Genomic DNA, 21,090 nt, shown 5'->3' on the forward strand with positions numbered 1-21,090 from the left:
TCCTTTATTTACAATATCCCAAAGTTTCATTGCAAAATGAAATACGGTTTTAACATAGTACAAAAATATGTTGAGCGTTGCAACTGTCACTTTTTTGGAAAAACATCAAATATTTCGAAAACGGCTAGAGATAGACATAGGGCATTCTATACAAAAGTTGGTCAGAATTTTGTGAGGAATCCAAATATGTAATAATATATAGGGTGTTCTATTTAAAATAAGAAAGTTGTGATCGACTTCCGGTATAAGCGGAAGTGCAACCATCTTGAAAATATTTTAGTTGGATTGGGCATGCCCACATCAGTATCCTACCAAATTTTCAAAACTCTCCTATTTATACTTTTTCCAATATCAATCGAGGTCTTTCGTCGTGGGACACCCTGTATACAAAAAAAATGTCGTTTAAAATCGTCCAAACCACGGAACCAAACAGAGGAAAATGCCTTACGGTTGTTCCCGGTGGATGGGAGAAAAATGGAACTTTGTTTTGGCCTTCAAAAAAGTTAAGGAGTTCATTGGGATTGAAACTAATTAAAAATCCAAACTCTCTACCCGGTCAAGGATGGGAGAAATTGTTCTGCATTAAAAAAAGAGACAACTTTTTGTGGTACCAATCAGAAGAAGCTGAAATGAAGGCTATGACGGAAGTTAGTGATAGTGAAACCAATGAATGCAGTGGCAGCGAGTTGAAATTATCTGCTAAAATAAAAAATCCCAGGAGAGAAATTGCTCGATCGCCTCAACGTTCTTTTAACTCAGTGGCTGATGAGGCATGTGTTAATTCGGTATGTAATAAAATACTTATCATGTGTATATGTGGTTTATAATGTTTATTTTTTTTTATTTTAGGCGGAGTATTATGAATGTCATACCTTATCATCAACCATGAACAAAGGTGAACCATATCCAATAATAAAAGAGATCATTACTGAATCAAACAATGATTTAACAGTAAGATCAGTTTTTTTTAAACTGCCCTGCAAGGCTTTCAGTAATAACCTTGATTAATTTTTAGGATTTAAATACCCTCAACAACATAATGAAGACAAATGTGTTTCCATCTGTAAGCACCAATAACGAACCTAGTAGCGAGTGCATAAAAAATGTCAAGCCTACAATTAAGATTCTCCAATCTATTCCATTAACACAAAATGGAAAGCTGTCAGAAAAATATAAAGTAACAGAACTAGAACCTTTTGATGTGCAGGAACTAGATGTTGATGTGCTGGTATAAAAATCTACATCTTACATATTTGCACTTAAGTTTTAATGCATTAATGTTTGTTTAGGTTTCTTCAGATGAAGATGTAGAGAACATAGTATATGAAGTTCAAGATGTGGGTGGTGATATTCAGCAACAATACCTACATAATAAAATTTATAATGAGTCTCACACCTGTGAAGCTACGCAAGAAAATCGAAATATAATAATAAGGAATCAAACAAAAATAATAGGCGAACTAGCAAAACTGAAAACTATGCTAAATATCCTGCTGGATACCAGAAATCCCATATCTAATAATGAAGATAGCACAGAAAATAGTGAGGATGTTGGTCAAAACCAGATGTGCTTCAGAAATTGGTAAAATTGAATATACAGGTGTGGAACATGCATATTTTTTTTGGGTTTTCTAGGTAGAGGAGAAGTCTGATGCCTGGTAAAAAAAATGGTAAAAAAAATGGTCAAAATTGCTGCTATTCCTTGGTGGATCAATTTTTCAATAGGGATTTTTTTATTAAATGTTCATGGGCTGGAGGCAGTAGAGATGAAGACAGAAAAATTGCATTTAAATCTTATAAAAATATTATTAATGCATTCTTTTCCATCATTCATTTGGCAGATTCCAATTTTAGTGTTACAGACTGCGAAAATTTTTTTAAGGTGGTAATAAAAAATGCTAGAAGACGCGCTAATATAGATGTCTCAAAGAATAAGCGAATGTCAACTTTCAAAAATAGGCCAAATAATCTTCAATACAAAGAAGTCATTAAAGTTGATTCAGAAGACGATTCTAGTAAAACCATTCTACAAATTAAGGATCATCAGGTTAGTGATGAAGAAAGTCATGTTGAAAGTGAAGAACATTTCTAATTAATATTCTCTTGTTAAAAGTTTTTGTTTCTTTTACTTTACTTATACCAAAGAATTTTGTTACTATAATTTTGTCTGTGGTATTATAAACTAATATTAATAAAAGGAGGTATTGAACTAGAAAATTGTTTATTTAATTACAATACATTTATTGTGTGCAATAAAGGTACAAATACACTCATTTCCTCATTAAAATCTATTTTTGCTAATTTGCATTTAACTTCAGATACTTTATATAAGTTGGGATTATTTTTTATGCCATCAGAACAATAAATATCTAAATAGGACGATTTAATAGGGGTTTCAAAAAACAAAAAAATATTTTTTCAAACTACATCCATAAATTTGTACGGCATTATTACTAAAACTTATTATATTTTCTGCACATACTATTTGTTTTGAGTGAGTTAAGAACCACCGGTTCCTGTCTTCTTTAGTATTTAGACCATATTTTCTAAACGTTGCTTTATAAAAAAATTCATGATGTTCTACAATATTTTGAAGTAAGGCGTTTTCAACATTTTCTCCATTGTTAGCATTTTTAAGACTAATAAAATAGTCTGTTCTGTTGTGTGGTTTTCCATTAGTAGTATCGTTGTTTTCAACTGAAGTTAGCTCATGAAGTCTTCGTGCTACTTGGGCCAGTGGAAATCTACCATTTCTTAACAAGCATTTGATTGAATACAATTTGTTTTCAAAGGGATATGCACTAAATGATATTAAAGGACCAAACCTTCGAACATCATCTGTCAAGTGTATTAGATTATGTATATTACTTGTTATATGATCTACACCATATATCTCTCTGAATTTTTCCACGTACGTATCTAATAACATTTCAGATAAATTTAAAAAGTGGTGATATACATCAGATGCAGCTAGAATGGATGTTGCACAAAACAGCAGCAAAAAATGTTCGTAGGCATCATAGGGTAGATATTTCTTTAAAATAACAACTCCAGCATATTGCAAAAATGTTCGAAATTCTGTTCCTTTCCAAAATGCTAAGCAATCAAGTCCTCTTAATGTTCTATGAATTTCAGAAGGTAATTTGCATTGAGCTAAAAATATTGATATTTCTTTTATATCTTTTCCTGACCATTTTGTGTTGTAATTATTAAATGAACCATCACGCCATCCAGTTAGGCATCTCTTAAGTACACCTAAATGTAATAAATGTAAAGCATCACCTATTGGAAAATCTTTAACCATATCCAGTTCAGGAATTTTTAATAATGGACTGTGATATTTGTGATGTGATCCATATGTTTTGTTTCGAAAGCCTTGATCAGTTCGATTCATAGCATGACTTCTTGGAAATATGTTACAGCGGGTCACATAGGAATATTCTCCCTCAGTAGTGCATTTAAGGCATCCATTGTGACTGTTGAAGTTTGCGACACCTAAAACATAATACAAAAATGTACTTGCAGTAATATATGATGCCCATCCTGAGTTATATCACCTACCTTTAATAAACGCCCTGGCTGGAGAATCAGCAATAAAACAACGAATTTTTACTTTCGCCAAGGACCCATTTCCTAACTCCAAACCAGACTCACTAAGTTTAATAAATTCCTCTACAAATGGATTTAGAAAATTATCGATATTGGAAGGTTTTCTTTTTCCAAGGTAAATACCAATAGCCATAGGTTTGATTTCAGGACATTCATGTATATTAAACAAAATTGGCCAAAATTCATCCTTGCTACTTTTGTAAATTGGTAATCCATCAATGTTTACATTAATCCATACTGTTGACATAGTTTTTATTCGAGAAGCACAGTAAGTTCTCAAACAAAATTCTAACCCCTGATGCCAGTAAAATTCTCCTTCCCCGATCTGAGTTATGGCAACATTTTTAGGTGTTTGTAACAAAGTCCTGGGATCTTAAGAAGCGTATGTGGCCAATATTTATTGACAATTGAAAAAAGATCCTTTAGACAGCTATGAGGTGTATTTGTCTTTATAGCCCACTGTCTGAAGTCATCTAATAAACGAGTTTTCCTGTCGACGTTGGCAGGATCACAGTCGGAAGTTTCAGAACTAAGTTCTTCATTTCCATTAAGTTCCTGTAGCTGGTATTCCTTGGGATTAGGGTCTTCGAAGTTACAACTCCCAAATTCGCTCAAACTCAGATCAACCACAGATTTATCTGTATCACTTTCTTTTTCTTCAAATTTATTATGTTGTATTAAATTAGTTATTTTCTTGTTTCCAGCAAAATTCAAAATGTTGTCACGTGCTCTATTACATTTTCTGTAGAACCTAACCTAACCTAACTTATTACTTTTGCATGTAATGTAGATCACAAAAGTTTTATATGGATGCAAACAGTTTAATAGATGATTAAAAGTTTTTTATGGTTTTTATTAAATATTTAAATTCTACAAAGTAGGAACACACAAGTAGGAACTTTAAGTCCCGTTTTTTTATAACAGTATATATATAAATACTTTTATATAACTTCAGGTATCGGCTATTTATAAATCAAGTCCGGAAAACATTTATAAATACTCTAAATAAAACCCGTAGTCACTACACTATCAGTTTTATAAGCAGAGCACCAGAAACCTTTTTATTACTACAGTATAAAACTTCAAGTGTGTTGGTATTTTTTGTGGCCTTTATAAAACATTTAAAACTTAAATTTCTTTTAAAAAACCATCATAGATATCTATAAAACTTAAAGGTTATTATAAAACTTTTATAAATATCGGTTACCATTTAATAAAGCTGAAGACATCCGCAAATGTTAGTTGGGGGGGCTCCACGGACGGTTCGGTACTGTCGATTTCCGGCCTAGCAAAACGATACAGAGCCTTTGGGGGCTCTCACTCACGGCCAAAATTCAGGTACGCGGGCGTGAACCCGGTAAAGTCATGTTGTGATGTGTTTATGGCAAACACTAATTCCGTCAGAAAGACATCCCACTTGCGATGATCATTCTCACAGAATTGCGCAATCATGGTCTTGAGCGTCTTTTTAGTACGCTCGACAGGATTAGCTTGAGGCGTATACGGCGGAGTGAAACGGTGAGCTATTCGACCGTGCTGTCCTAAATTGGGTGCCATTGTCGGACAGCACGGTCTTTGACAACCAAAAACGAGTTACAATCTCCTCGTAGAAAGCCTGGCTTACGACACGGGTTGTTGCCTTCCTTATCGCTCTACACTGTACCAATTTAGTGAAACGGTCCATCCAGTGCGAAAAGCATTGAACTTGGATGGTAAACTGTTAATGACCTTGGAGCAAATGGCACTAACACTTATATGTTCTTTCACATCTTTTAACTGTCTCACTAAAAGTTCTATTGAGGAAATATGTTCAGCAACTGACGCATTTTCTGGCATCCTATATTCGTAGAACCGTTGCCAAAGTAGTTCCTTTGAGATTTCAGTCTTTTGTTCATGAATTGAAATTAATCGTCCCCACATTTGAGCGGCATCCTCACAATTTATTAAAAATTGCATCTGCTGCTGTGTTATTGTCGATAACAACAGCACTTGTGCTTTGGAATTCTTCAAATCCCAAACTTTCCACTCTTCAGAGCTTTGATCGGCGGGCATCTTTTCTGTGCCATTGACTATGGACAGAAGATTTTCTGCTTTCAACAAAATGGTGATACTGAACTTCCATAGCTGAAAGTTTGAGCCATCAAACTTCGGGATACTGGAGTCAAACTTGACTGCTGCTGAAGCCATCACTTTAGTCTTTAGTTTAATGATACGACTTGAACGTAATTACAATTACACCACGCGTAAAAAACACGACTTGAACGTGAACACCAATGTGACGACTTTGTACTTTGGTTTTTACCCGAACTTTCCGATCAACAGGCTGCCCTAAAACCGACACGACGTACCTGGGCCCATAACCTGTTAAATAAAACGCCGATGACCGGAAAATTAATAGAAGTTTATTGAAAAATAATGCAACCGGGAAAAACAGCTAATCAGTTCAACATCGACATACATAACCTACATTACCGGTACTAATCTAGTAACCAACCAAAGAAAAACAAAAGTTACTATATATCAAGACTACCAACCCACTAAACATAAATGCACAGCTGACTGCGTGTTTTGTGGGTTGTCTACTGGAACATAAATATTCAAATATTATCTCAACACTTAACACATCCTATACTGCTGCAATCGGCGTGTTTTATACCCGATTGATCGGCTGACGTAGTTTGTTATTGTTCGTCGCCTGTTTTTCATATTCCTGCAAAGCAGGTGGTGGTGACTCATCACCGATATGATGCACTCGGTGCGACCTTGCCTCGTGCGCTTAATATTTTGCAATCCTCGAATATTCATATGTTTTTAAGTCAATAAGTCCATCTTTTGAATTAATGGATTTTCCATTCGTGACAATATTTTGAGTTATGTAATCCTAACAAACCGTCGGACGCATGATGAACTTTAAAACGGTAGAAATCTTGGTTATTTGGTAAATTAAATATTTTTGAAGTTGGCAAGAATGCACTAAACTCGTGGTTTGATTTTTGGAAAACTGTACTTACTACAAACGGGTCGTAAGATATTCGATCAGGATAAATTGCCTTTACTACGTCAGGATTCATGAAAGATCTAGTTGATCCTGAGTCAATGAGTATCTTTAAGTTATGTTCAGGGAATATTATATATGATAACTCGCTGTTAGAATCTAGGTTAAAGGATATAATTTGGGGTTTAGTTGGTGGTGTTATTAAGTGTTGTTGTCGCTTTCGAAAAGTTGGTGAAAATTTCCTTCTTGCTGAAGGGACTGTTCAACAGATCCCTCAGGCATAGTTTCTTGAAAAAAATCATTTTCAGTTTGTTCATTGACGGTTCCGTCAAGATAATATGTGCTTGGATTTTCATATTGGTAATTAGATTTGTTGATAGATTAGATTGATCGTATGTAGGGTCTAATTCGGTATTGTATACATCTCCAATGACTGGCATATTCCGGGGACGGAAGTTTGAATAGGAAGGACCTAGTCTTGAACCGTAATTAGGTCTGTTTGCATTGGAACTAAATGAGTCAAAAAACAATGAGTTTATAAAAATTTCATCTACGTCACTGGAATCTATGCGAAAAAGTGTCCTAATAATGTAATAATTATATTTAGCTACAATCCAAAATAACGAAATTAAAATGTTATTTTTAAATCAACAAAAATCGGTGTTTTGCACTTAACACAAAAACTAATTTTTAATAAAAAATTTTGAATACAGCATAAACATATCTCAAAAAAAGACATCGAGACTTGGATATCAGTTTTCTTCTATCGCTTGTAGTTTTCCAGATCTCCTATAGAAACATCGAAATTTGCCCACCTTGTACTGGCAACAGTATTCGATCAAGGTCCAATGAATCGCTCCGCAATATTTTAATTGAGTCAAGAATCTGATAGGCCAGGACCATATTTTAATATAAATCAGGACAAAGTATTTACAATTTTCGATCCACCACATCTATTAAAATCAACCCGAAACGCTTTTATGAAATACGATTTAAAATCTAACGATCAAGTAGCAAAGTTTTCATATATTCGCAAGTTACAAATTTTACCAACAAAGAAAATTTCAAGCAATGAGAAAAATTCTTGAAGTCTATTTATATTTAAATGATCACAATCGACTCAAAATGAAATTTTGTGTGGCTGCCCGAACATTAAGTCAAACTGTTGCCAGTACCATTGAGTCCATGATAGCTTGTTACAATCTTTTTACTTATTGCTAATAAAGTTAAAACTTATCTCGGGCGTGGATAATTGAGCATGAGATAGCCCTGCTAAGCAACACTTTTGGGTTTTAAGGTAGTCGAAAACATACACTGAACTAGGTGAAATGTACAATCTATATTTACAAATTTACAGTTTACAAAGAATAAAAACAGTTAAGGCTGAAGGCTTAAAATTTACTCAGGAAATTACTCGAACACAGTTCTAGGGCTGTTGCTAACTCTTAACTTAAGACATACCGCCCTTACTGCCAGATTTACTGGAGCCGGGGACGAATCGGGATGCAGCGCTACAGCACGATCCTCCAGGCCAATGTCGTTGTTGTAGAATACCTAGGCATTCCGCTGGCCAGTCATCCAGCAGGAAAATAAAATGATGCCTGAATCTTTGTTTCCTTTCAATCCACCAATCCACGAACACTTAGCTCCCTGTAGCTACCGCGTGGGTCTGTCCACGGCAAATCAACCAACTACCACTCCCTGCTTGTTTCCAACAAATTACCCTGCTCTGACTCCAGGAGACAAGCTTTGACCACAACCAGGAGGGGTCCTTCAGATAAATCTAACCTTAACACGTTGACCGCTTTGCTGGTCCCATGGGACCAACATCAAATGTTACTGACAGGCTCTGCTGGTCCCATGGGACCAACAATCAAATGTTGCTTTGGGGGCCGCAGGCCGGTATATTAGACGGTAGAAACCGTATGTTGGGACCTGCGGGGCCTGTGTTGATAGCAAGGCGTCATTGGTATGCAGAATTTTTAGTAGCGTCATTGTAAGGTCCCTCTATGTTGTTGGATTCAATAAAAAACACTAGTTTCGAAATAATTGTTATATTCAAATATTGCCAACGAAGCAATACAAAGTTACAGTTATTTATGACACTTATTTATTATCATGGATTTCATTGAAACAGTCCAAACACAAATGCGGCTTTCCTTCGCAGTCATCACAAAAAGTAGTACATTTTTTTGTTCGGTTTGTTGCATATACTCTCCCATGGGTAGCGCTGTTTTTCTTGTAACAATTCTTACAAAACCTACGTACTAAATGCTTCTTTTCCCCCTGTTTTTCTTGTAAAGTGTGAACTGTCCTTCTCCTTTTACTTTCAGGTACGACGTCATCTTGAATTCGGACCAGATCTTTTATTACCATTTCTTTGAACTCCGTTATGCTGATTTGATTTCCCGTAGTAAGTTTGAATAAAATGTAAGCATTTACCATTGATGTCGTAAGCAACAATTCAAAAGCTACTTTCCGGTACCATTTTAGAGATCTCCGTAAGGGATTGGAGTAAGCTCCCATCTGATCCGAAATGTCAACCGGGGCCTTACCCTTATTGTAGTCTTCTACAACTTTTGGTTTTAGTTTTGAACGATTTCTAGATGTTACTTCAACCATCTCAGACCCGTGTTTAGTTGTCAACATTAGCAGGTTTCTCGTGTCCTTCCAGTTTATTACAACCATCCCATCTTTCTCTTCCCCATATACTTCACCTTTCTTCAATTGCTTATTTACTACAGTTTTCGGAATATTCTTTCTATTCTTTCTCAAAGTTCCCACGATATGCGTATTTGCTTCTAACATTTTTTGAGCCAAAGTTGTGCTTGTGTACCAGTTGTCTACGCAAAGCATTCTACCTTCATTCAGAATGTGATTTTCTGTCAAAAACAAAACTATTTTTTCTGGAGTCAAAAAATCATTTTCCTTTCCTGTATATATCTTGACGTTGAATGTATATCCTAAACCGGAACAAAGCTTGAAAAGCTTGATGCCATATTTGTGGCGCTTGTTCTTTATGTACTGTCTAAATGATAGACGCCCTCGAAAAGGTAAAAGTGTTTCGTCCACACATACATACTCATTAGGTACATATAAAGATTGGAATTTTTTTATAAGCAAATCGATCAGGGGTTGTATTTTGTGACTTTTACTAACCACCGGTGCTTCGTTATCACTAAAATGAATAAATCTGAGCAAAAGTTCAAATCGGTTTCGAGTCATAACACTGTGTGGAAATTTCATTGCATAAAGCTCATTGTAGCTCCAGTAGTGGCATAGTTTTGGCATGACGACCAGACCCATCCAAGATACAAGACCCAGAAAGTTTCTTATTTCTGCAGGAGAAGTCGGTGTCCAATTGTGTAAGCGAGAGAATTCGGTTACATTAGTTTTCATAAGAACTTGGGTTGCATAAAGGTTCGTTTGATCGACAATTAGCGAGATTACTTGATCATCGACAATGGCACTAAAGAAATCGATTGGCCTACCATTTGCTAATAAACCTGCCACTTCAGGAATCACTCCTACGTGAGAAATGTTGAAGGATTTTACTGCGCGAAAATTACCAACAATAGGACCCCATTCGCTGTTGTTATGCCGGTCATTATTGCCGTAATTGATGTTTTCCGTCTCACCTTCTTCTTGATTGGCTTCTTCGGTTTCTTGTTGTTCCAGTTGTTTTGGTCCTTCAAATTCTTCGTCTGAATCTGAAGATTCTGTTGAGGGACAGTACTCGCTTCCAGAGTCTTGAAACGGTTCCTCGTCATCCAAAACTCCTTCATAAAAATTCTCGGCTAAATTTTCCAGTTCTTCTGGTGACAATTTTCGAGCCATCTGAATAAGAGTTTAGAGAAATATAATACCTATATGTATTTGATGGTAAACATGCTACTTACTTTGATTTGGGCGTAATGCTAACTCGATACAGGTTATATATGTATTTTATACAAGCAAATCACTTCGCGGCGACTGAAATCGAAGTAAACAAACACAATTTTATAGGTTAGGTTTTTTGGCGGGACCAGCGGCTCATGACATTACATATCCATTTCATAGGCCGCATAGGTCCGATGGGACCTGCACACAAAATCTAATAATTTAGGAAAAGTAACAAGTATACATAATTTTTTTTTAAATATAGTGTTATTTGGTACTCAGAAGGGTGAAAGTACAATAGGCCCCTAGCAAAAAATATCTGAATTTCTTATAGCAGTCAACGTGTTTTAAATACCCAGGTTAACACATGTCAAGAAAATTACCTTTTTATTTCCAAAAAAGGACGAAAAAGCAAAACGGCCCGCTTCCAACCACTGGAATACGGCCACCCTTAAATAAAACCAACATTAAAACCTGGGTTGCTTCTAGCAAATTAAGGCAACTTACCAAAATGGCGGAAATAACCTCACACACACGCGTGTCACAAAATCGAACACCAAATTCGTGGATCTCGCTCGATAGTCAGCGCAAAAAAGAACTGGCCAGATGACAAATTGGCCTTTTATAGACTTGCACAATTCTAGAATCTCAGCGAACAAACTTTTCAAGTTGGTGATGCACCATTTTCCTTGAACTCTATTGACACTATTGACATGGACTGACCGGCACAACAAGAATGACAACCAACTGTCACGACCATGGAAGTATACAGATGTTAAAGACGATTCAGTCGATGTTAACTCTGAATCACGGACAAACAAGTTACGGGCAAGGTTAAAACTTACCGTAACAAGCTTCTGGTAGTTCTGGTTGCTCAGGCGGCTTTTGCCTCAGGAGGCCATGCACACTGCTCAATTTGTACACGACATGTATAAATTGTTTGATTCCCTTAATGAAAACAGTCCTAGTCGTAAAATGGGAAAATCTTATCGAAGATTGTCTAAAAATTTCCAGCATCTCAGGTTATAGACGACGAATTGGTACCAAAAATTAATAGTTATAGTTATTTTATTTTATATACTTGGTAACTGCACACAATCAAATTGCATGTGCAATCCAAATTCCGTGAAGGTCATACAGTTTTGAAAAGCTAAACAATTGATTGGTACGTTTAAAAGTCCCGCCTATTATCAAGCGAAGAAAAGTGGGATCTTTTTTATCGACACTCGATCAATTAGCCGCCAAGCTAGTCGCCACTGTCGAGTACTGCTAAACTCTGTAACAACCACATATCATGGAATTAACTTCTCTTCTTAGTTTTAGTTATTAGTTTCTATATGGTTTATAGTAATAGTAAACGACCGGCGGATTACGCGCCCCCTGAGAGTGAAATCCCGGTACTAACCCGAGGTTGAATAACTATAGTAAACTAAAAACAATGGTGAAGAGTGTAACATGGTGCAATTTTTTTAACTACCAACATTATAACATAACACAACATTATAAAAGCATGTTTTATGCTAAGTTAACTGTTTTTATTCAAACTAACATTAATACTATTATTCCAATATTAACATTCACTGAAAAATGAAAATCATTGCAGTTTACAGTGTTCTTTTATGTTTAACACAATATAATAATATCATTATTAGGTGATTCAGTAAACTGCATTGCTAAACCTCTAATGCTAATATGTCTTACGAGTATATGTAGCCTTATCTAAAAGCATGCTAAGAAATAGTAGTCATATTTTTTAATAAAGTAGTTTGTGGTGTTTAAATATTCGTTCTAGAAACCTCTTATATGAGACAACATCTGCCTATCAAGTACTATAATTGTAAAGAAAACATCCTTGTGCTGCTTCAATGTTCTTTTAAACCAATAAATCCAATACTTAATGAATATACATACATTCTTAGATATTTCTTTTAGTCGAACTTACCCCTTCCTATAAATACCATCTCAGAAGAATGTAATGTCTCCACTCTGTGAAGATGGACTAGCAAATAGTAATACCAAACCACGGACAACGCCTGTAATTCCTTGGGTATTAAGTGCATATTGTGCACCCGAGCATCCACTGTGACGTCACCCGGCGTATCTCATTAAGAAAAGAAGTTCCGCTGATAGGCCATCTTGGATCTGTTGTGATGTCAAATGCCAACTTGTCACTTGGCTTTTGTTTTTGTTTTGTTGTGTCAAAAAAATTAACATGCAGCTAAAATAATTGTATTTTTATTACAATAGTTTAATAATTGGTGAAGACTATACATACACTAAATTCAAGTAAATGTATATTTTTCAATGGTCATAATGCACACAACGCCTGCTAGCCCAGGTAAGATTACAATGACAATTAGGCAATTACATATATATATATATATATAGGCCGGTTTAGAACGTCTTTCGACGTTGTCCGACACCTAATTTCCAGCCTCTTCGGTCTTCACAATCTTCAGGTGTTAGATTTCTCTCACTCATGCATTTATGCATGGTTTTCTGCCACTCCTGTTTTGGCCTTCCTCGTTTTCTTCTGCCTGTTGGTTGCCAATGAAGTACTCTTTTAGGCCATCGGGTATTTGACATTCTTTCCACGTGTCCGTACCACGTAAGTTGCTTGTTTTCGATATCCTGTGTTATTGCGTCTTCTATTCCCATCCGTTGTTTTATGATGTCGTTTCTTATTCTTTCTCTTCGTGAAATGCGCATCGATCTCCTAATTGCATCCATTTCAACTGCCTCAACTCTTTTCTTGTGTCTATCTGACATTCTCCAGGTTTCTGATCCATATAGGAGGGTGCTTTTTACCATTGCCTCATAGATATTAAATTTCCGCTTCTTGGTTATTTCTTTGCTCCATAGGATTCCATTCAGAGCTCCGATTACTTTTTTGGCTTTGACTATTCGCTTTCCGATTTCTTTTACATCTGTTCCTGTGTTGTCGAATGTAATGCCCAGATATTCATATTCCTGACACTGAAGGATTTCTTGGCCATTGTCCAGTTCCAAATTTCCGTCCTGAGTTCCCACACATAGATACTTTGTCTTGGCTATGTTGACTGTTAAGCCCCATTCTCTGTATTCCTCTATTAGCTTTCGCATCATGTACTGCACATCCTCTTTATCATTGGCTACTATGACTTGGTCGTCTGCGAACTGTAGGGTAAACAAGCAACTATCATCAATTTCTATTCCCATTCCCTGGACCTTTCTTTTCCAGTTTTTTAGTGCCATCGCTATGTATATTTTAAAAAGAGTGGGAGAGACACAGCATCCTTGACGCAATCCTTTATTCACCATAAGCTCTTCAGTGACACATTTGCCTACCCTAATTCTTGATTTTGATTCCCTATATAGTTCTTTAAGGGCTGTTACGTAGGTGTGATTAATGTTGGATTGCTCTAAGACCCTCCATAGTTTTGATACTGGGACTGTATCGTAGGCTTTTTGTAGGTCAACAAATGCTAGGTGCGTTTCCAAGTTTCTAGCACTTCTCTTCTCTATAACTTGTTTTAGAGTAAACACGTTGTCTGTACATGATCTTCCTGCTCTGAAACCGCATTGTTCTTCCTCTTCTTTTCCTTTATAATACCTAAATAATCTCTGCTGATGTATACATTACTAAAAATTTGTCTAGTCTGACAATTTTTTAAGGGTGGTTCAACTAACAAATTGGGCCTATTTCACAGATCTGTATCCTGTATATGCTGAATACTTCACTACTTTTCCATGTGGATGAGAAAATATAACTTTTACGAAGAAATTGACCTAAGCGAAGAACAAATTACCCACTAAGAAGATTGCAACATATCAATTAAGTTGAAGAGTGAAATTGTGTGTGCAATGGGTTCAACTACTTACATTAGAACAGTGAAGAAAAAAGCAAGTTTTAAGGTCAGTATATTGATTTTACTTAAATTAACATTTAAATGAAAACCAATGCAGTTTTCATAATTCTTTTATGTTTAACAATTATCATTATACACTTTAGTAAACTGCATTGCTCAACTTTGAGTTAATATGTATTATACAGTGTCTTTGTAAAGTAGGTACTGCATAAATTTGATGAAATGGAAGGGACTTAACTTAAGCCTAGTTTATAAAAGAAAATTTAATTTTAGTAATATTGTTAATATTAGTACTAAGAATAGAATCAATGTTTATGACCAAAGGAGTTTATAAAAAAAAATATTTAAATTTACTATTAGTAATAACTGAATTCACTTAAAAACCAAATTTTGTATGGCTAATACTAAAATTAAATTATTTTGCCTTTTTTGGACCTGCAGTATGGTTAACCTGGCATTGACAGATGAATATTATCACAAAAGTGATAGTTCTTAGGTACATGATTTTATTAACTTTTTCTGGAGATATGTTCTATATGTTTGTTGAGACGAGTTACTCATTTTTTCTTTGTTTATTGGGTCTTCGGTCTCACACAAAAAAGGTTTGTTGGGAAAATGGAATTTTGCACTATTTTCAACGAAGTTGAAAATAACATTAACCTAGTCGTCCCAACACAAGACCACTGACTTAGGCTCGGTCTTGTTACCTAAAAACGCTGACGTTTCGGTGGAAAATCTACCACCGTCTTCAGAGAATCTAAAAAAGAAAGAACACAGAAAACAACAACTTATTAAATATTAAACCTGATAATGTTCAATTTGGAACTCTGAGAAGGGTTTTGTCAATAAAAATTGACATAAATTTTGATTTTTGTCATTCCAATAGGAAAGGTTATCTATTGTTGTAGTGAAAGGTGGGTTTTATAATGAAAACAAAATTACAAGAAATTTCAGTTTCGTTTGATATGACCAAGTGTTATCTCCTCCTCTAGAATATTTAACCAAGTTTGGTCAATATTAATAGAGGATGTAGCACAGGAGTCATGGTTTAATCTAATATATGCACTGTTGCGATCTTTCGGTGCAACAAAACGAAAATTAATTTAAAAATAGCCACTTGCCCAGGCGCAATAAAAAACTGACCTTCTTCGAAGCGTTGTTGGAGGTGTTGTCCTCTCCGTCTAACTCAACGCAACCGATGTTGCATCGAAATTTCTCTCTCTCGTCGCCAAGCGTCTACCCGTTAAACTTTGTTCGGGAACGTTCCAGTGCCCCGAGAACACTTAACAAGAAAGGTCGTTCTCATTTTTCTCTCTCTCGCATAAAAACACACGCTGTTAATTTGATTGTTGACTAGTATCATACTCTTGGTATCACTTTGTTTTTGGATTGTTACATCCAAACCCAGACCGTTTGTTTTGGCTGATAAAACGGCCACCCAGATTTGTGAAGTACTTCGGATTGCCAATCCGAACCCCAAGTGGTTTTATTTTAGGTCAAAGGACCCCCTGAAAGCCCTGGTTAAAATAAGTTAACCTATTAAACGCAATACAGGATTGTTGTACGGTAAAACAGTGGACCACAAACCCAGATTAAATCCAATTTGACAAATCAGGTTGGTTGAATTTTGGAAAGACAGGCCCGGACTAGTAAAATAAAAATTTCTCTGGTGGCTGACGGAAAGATTAGTAAAGCTGTGACTAAACTGTAAGTTTGTTTGACTATTATTTGTACTGTTTGTTTTGATGCAATCGCAGTGAAATTCCCGTGTCAGTGTTAGTGAAATAAAGGTGCAATATGCATCTCTCGCATTATTTTGGCACTTCAACTCAGAATAATTTTGGGTATTTTGCTCTTTATAATTGAACGTGGTGCTTAGCATTTTATTAAAGATTAATACTGCGTTATTGTGATAATTAACGTTGGTACTTATCTACTCTTATGACCGATGATGTAAATAATTTTGTTGAATATTTGATTGCCATATTTAGTTAAAAAATAAGACTTGTTTTAGTTATAAGTTTTTTGGTCGTGTTGTTACTACGACATTTGTACAACTAAATAGTTGTACCCGTATTTGTGTTTTTTGCTACGTTAAGTTGTAAGATCAGCAACTTATTAATTTTTGTTTATTAATATAAAATTTATTGACTGGTAAATTAAAACTAGTGTATTATTTCTTGTCCCTGCAGACCATTTATTAGTACAGAACGGATGATAAAACAGATCACCCTATATTTTTTACAGTGACATTCTTCATATTAATCTGCATAAGTAGTTTGTTTGCTTGTGCACCCTAGAAAGTCGTTGCACAATAATTTTGATTGTGCCGCGTATTTTTCATGCACTTTCTTTTATTTTACGTCTTTTTGAAAAAGTTTCTTTGTCTATGATACTACATTCATTCCATTTGACTCTATGATCATTATCAAACGCGTGTTGGCATATATTAGATTTGTGAAAGTCTCCAGTTCTTAAATAATTTTGGTGTTCTTTAATACATTTTTTTTTAAGGTCTGGAGGTTTCACCAATATAAAATTGATTGCATTCGCAACGAATTTTATATATCGCGTTTCTTGTAGATTCATTTTCATTGTGAGGTTTTGTTTTAGTTAAGTGTGATCTTAATGTGTTTTGAGTTCTAAATATTGTTCTGATGTTATATTTTTTAGCTATTCGATTTTGTCAGAAATACCTGGAATGTAAGGAATAAAAAGGTAAGTAAAAGGTAAAATTTGATTTTGATTTCCAGATTGTTTTGGATGTTCTAAATCCCTAAAACATTTATTAATAAATGTCATTTTCTTTTAGAACATTTTTAATGAATAATTTTTCTTTATTAAATTGTTCATTATTGCAAATAATTTTGGCTCTATCAAATAAACTTTTTACAATACCTTTTTTTACCATTATTAGATGATTGGATTTGTAGTTTAAATATCTTTGTGTGGGTTGGTTTTCTGTATACTTTTGTTTCAAATTTGTTTATGTTGTTTTTGATTAGAAAAAAAACTAAAAAATAAAAAACAAAAAAAAAACTATAAACTAAAACAAAAAAAAAAAAAAAAAGTTTAACTCAAAATTTATCTGATAGCGAAAAACTTGTTCTTTCAAAAGGTTTAAACTTTGCCATTACACCACAACACATTCCCAAACTTGATATTATTTCTGCAATTGAAGAGACAACTCAAGATTTGCCAGAAGAACATCAACAAGAATTTAAAATAAGATCAAAACTTATCTTAGAAAAACAACACAAAATCAAACAAAACCTATCCAAACCTGAACAAGCATTATACTCTCTCAGAAAAGACAACAACATAAAAATACTTCCAGCAGACAAAGGTAACGCTACAGTCATAATCGACTCTATTACATACCACAACAAAGTCATGACTCTTTTAAATGAAAACAATTATACAAAACTAAATAAAAACCCAACAGAAAAAATTTAAACGCAAATTTACACTACTTTAAAAAAACATCGAGATCAATTTTCTGATCTTGAGAGGCGTAATCTTACGCCACATAATAGCAAAACACCACATTTTTATGGTGTTCCTAATTCGCCTACTCACTCATTAGCTCGCTTCTTGCTAAACATTTTAAATCCTTTAGTAGGTAACACAGATTCTTACATAAAAAACTCTCCTCACTTTCTTGAAAAACTCAAACATATCGACATTAATCCAAATCATATTCTGGTAAGTTTTGATGTACGTTTATTCACGAACGTCCCAGTTGACAAAACTCTTTCAATTGTTAGATCTAAATTGCAAAATGATTCAAGTCTTGGGGAACGTACAAGCTTAAGCGTAAACACTATTTTAGAACTTTTAACAATTTGTGTTAAAACAACATTCTTCCAATATGGAAATGATTATTACCAACAAAATTCTGGAATGGCAATGGGTTCTCCATTGTCTCCAATATTAAGTAATATTTTTATGGAACATTTCGAAGAAAATAACATTAATAATTTTAATTATAAACCAACAATCTGGTGGAGATATATTGATGTTTTCACAATATATCCATTCAGTAATGATCATCTCAAACAATTTCTAACTCACATAAACTCAATAGAACCCACAATCAAATTTACAACAAAAACTGAACAAAATAACGAACTTCCATTCCTAGACATTCTAATCAAAAAAGATATAAACAAATTTGAAACAAAAGTATACAGAAAACCAACCCACACAAATAGATATTTAAACTACAAATCCTATCATCCAATAATGGTAAAAAAAAAAGATATTGTAAAAAGTTTATTTGATAGAGCCAAAATTATTTGCAATAATGAACAATTTAATAAATAAAAATTATTCATTAAAAATGTTCTAAAAGAAAATGACTATCCTGAAACATTTATTAATAAATCTTTTAGGGATTTAGAACATCCAAAACAATCTGGAAATCAAAATCAAATTTTACCTTTTACTAACCTTTTTATTCCTTACATTCCAGGTATTTCTGACAAAATCAAACGAATAGCTAAAAAATATAACATCAGAACAATATTTAGAACTCAAAACACATTAAGATCACATTTAACTAAAACAAAACCTCACAATGAAAATGAATCTACAAGAAACGCGATATATAAAATTCCTTGCGAATGCAATCAATTTTATATTGGTGAAACCTCTAGACCTTTAAAAAAACGTATTAAAGAGCACCAAAATTATTTAAGAACTGGAGACTTTCACAAATCTAATATATGCCAACACGCGTTTGATAATGATCATAGAGTCAAATGGAATGAATGTAGTATCATAGACAAAGAAACTTTTTCAAAAAGACGTAAAATAAAAGAAAGTGCATATATTAGATTAAACCATGACTCCTGTGTTGCTACATCCTCTATTAATATTGACCAAACTTGGTTAAATATTCTAGAGGAGGAGATAACACTTGGTCATATCAAACGAAACTGAAATTTCTTGTAATTTTTTAAAACGAAAACAAACTAAAAATAGACATAATTCGGAAATCAAGGTAAAGACCGTAGCGGTCCAGTTAAATAGTACAATTATTTTACATCGAAGCCTCGGTAACAATTTACTTGGTACGCTACGTCGGTGCGCCGACAAAAACGGCCCCGTCTGGGCAATGTTGCCATTCATTTGAGCGAATTGCGAACATATTCCCCCCCCACCCCCGTTGAAGTAATATCTTCAAAATTATTTAAAATAACGTAAATATCAACTAAACTGAAACTTAACTCTTGATCAAAGCTGTTGTTGTTCCAAACTTGGTTGGCTCTGGTAACAAACATAGTTTTGCTATTGACCGGTTGTAAATGCCATTGACAGTTCGCACCTTTACCACTCTGACCTTACCATCCGGTCCAGGAAAAATTTCTAAAATTCGGGCAAGACACCATTGCAGTGGTGGTAAATTATCTTCCATTAAAAGGACTAAATCATCCACTTTAACGTTTTTGGATTCAGTTACCCACTTGGTGCGAGCAATCGGTGAAGATACTCTCTAGACCATTTTTTCCAAAAATGTTGTTGAATTCTTGAACATAATTGATAAAACGAGAGTCTGTTGCAGGGAATATTAGATAGATCTTGTTCAGGATAAGCAGTAATGTTTGCGCCAATTAAAAAGTGGCCGGGCGTTAAACACTGAAATTCTGAGGGATCTGAAGAAAAAGCGCACAGAGGTCTAGAATTTAGAATAGCCTCTATTTGAGTTATTACAGTTTGAAACTGCTCAGAAGTTAAATTACTGTTTCCAATTATGCGTTTCATATGAAATTTAGCAGATTTTATGTTGCTTTCCCATAATCCTCCCCAATGAGGACTTCTGGGCGGTATGAATTTCCAAGTTATACCATTTTGAGATAATTGTTCTCTTATAGAGTAGAACTCAGTTTTATTTTTAAAAAATTTATAAACCTCATTTAACTCGTTTCGGGCTCCTTGAAAGTTAGACGCATTATCACTCAAGATTGAGGGTGGATTTCCTCTTCTTGAAATGAATCTTTTAAGGCACATGAGGAAGTGTTCAGTGGACAAAGAAGATACGAGTTCCAAGTGAACTGCTTTTGTTACTGTACAAATAAACAAAGCAACGTAGCACTTTAGTAAAGGAGATTTTCTAAGTGATGATGATTTGATGGTAAAAGGACCAGCAAAATCTATACCAACACTTTGAAAGGGGAGCGATTTTTACACGAAAATCAGGCAAATCCGCCATTTCTTGATGCAACGGTTGAGCACGATATCGGAAACATGTCATACATTCTCCGATAACCTTCTTTATACTTCTTAAAGCGTTTAAAGGCCAGTATTTTAGCCGTACATTTGCTAATACCGTTTGTGGACCCGCATGGCCCAGTCGAATGTGTTAATACTTCAGCAAAAGATGAACAACATAGTTGTTTGATGGCAGTAATATAGGGTGTTTTTGAGATTCTGAAATTTCAGCATTACTCAATCTACCACCAACACACAAAACTCCTGACTGATTCAAGAACGGCTTAAGATTTAATAGTGATTTCTGTGAAATGGGTTTATTTTGAGATAGCTCCTTGATCATTGTACCAAAATGAATTAATTGTACATTTCGTATTATCAGATTAAGTGCAGCTTGCAGCTCCTTTGCTGTTAAAGCGCCAATTTCAGGTTTAAGCTTTGAAACTTTTAAATGAATGAACCTTTGGCAATAAGCAATCACCCGTTGTAAGCGCGTAAAAGAAGAAAATTTGGAAAACATATTATTCCAAAATTTGTGTTGAGTTG

At 34.6% G+C, this 21,090-nt stretch overlaps 1 protein-coding gene across 1 annotated transcript; it reads left to right on the forward strand.

Moving 5' to 3' along the window:
* Nucleotides 1–395: 395 nt before the first annotated feature.
* Nucleotides 396–2,194, forward strand: LOC145737325 (uncharacterized). The gene is made up of 5 exons (XM_081991960.1): nucleotides 396–785; nucleotides 850–951; nucleotides 1,016–1,228; nucleotides 1,290–1,582; nucleotides 1,636–2,194. Exons 1-5 carry the CDS (start codon nucleotides 396–398, stop codon nucleotides 1,637–1,639), a joined length of 1,002 nt encoding a protein of 333 aa, XP_081848086.1. The 3' UTR covers nucleotides 1,640–2,194.
* The last annotated feature ends 18,896 nt before the right edge of the window (nucleotides 2,195–21,090 follow it).

The sequence above is a fragment of the Ips typographus genome, linkage group LG13 (genome assembly GCF_016097725.1).
Source record: "Ips typographus isolate SLU linkage group LG13, UJ_Ityp_2.0, whole genome shotgun sequence".
In the NCBI taxonomy this organism is placed as follows: Eukaryota; Metazoa; Arthropoda; class Insecta; order Coleoptera; family Curculionidae; genus Ips; species Ips typographus.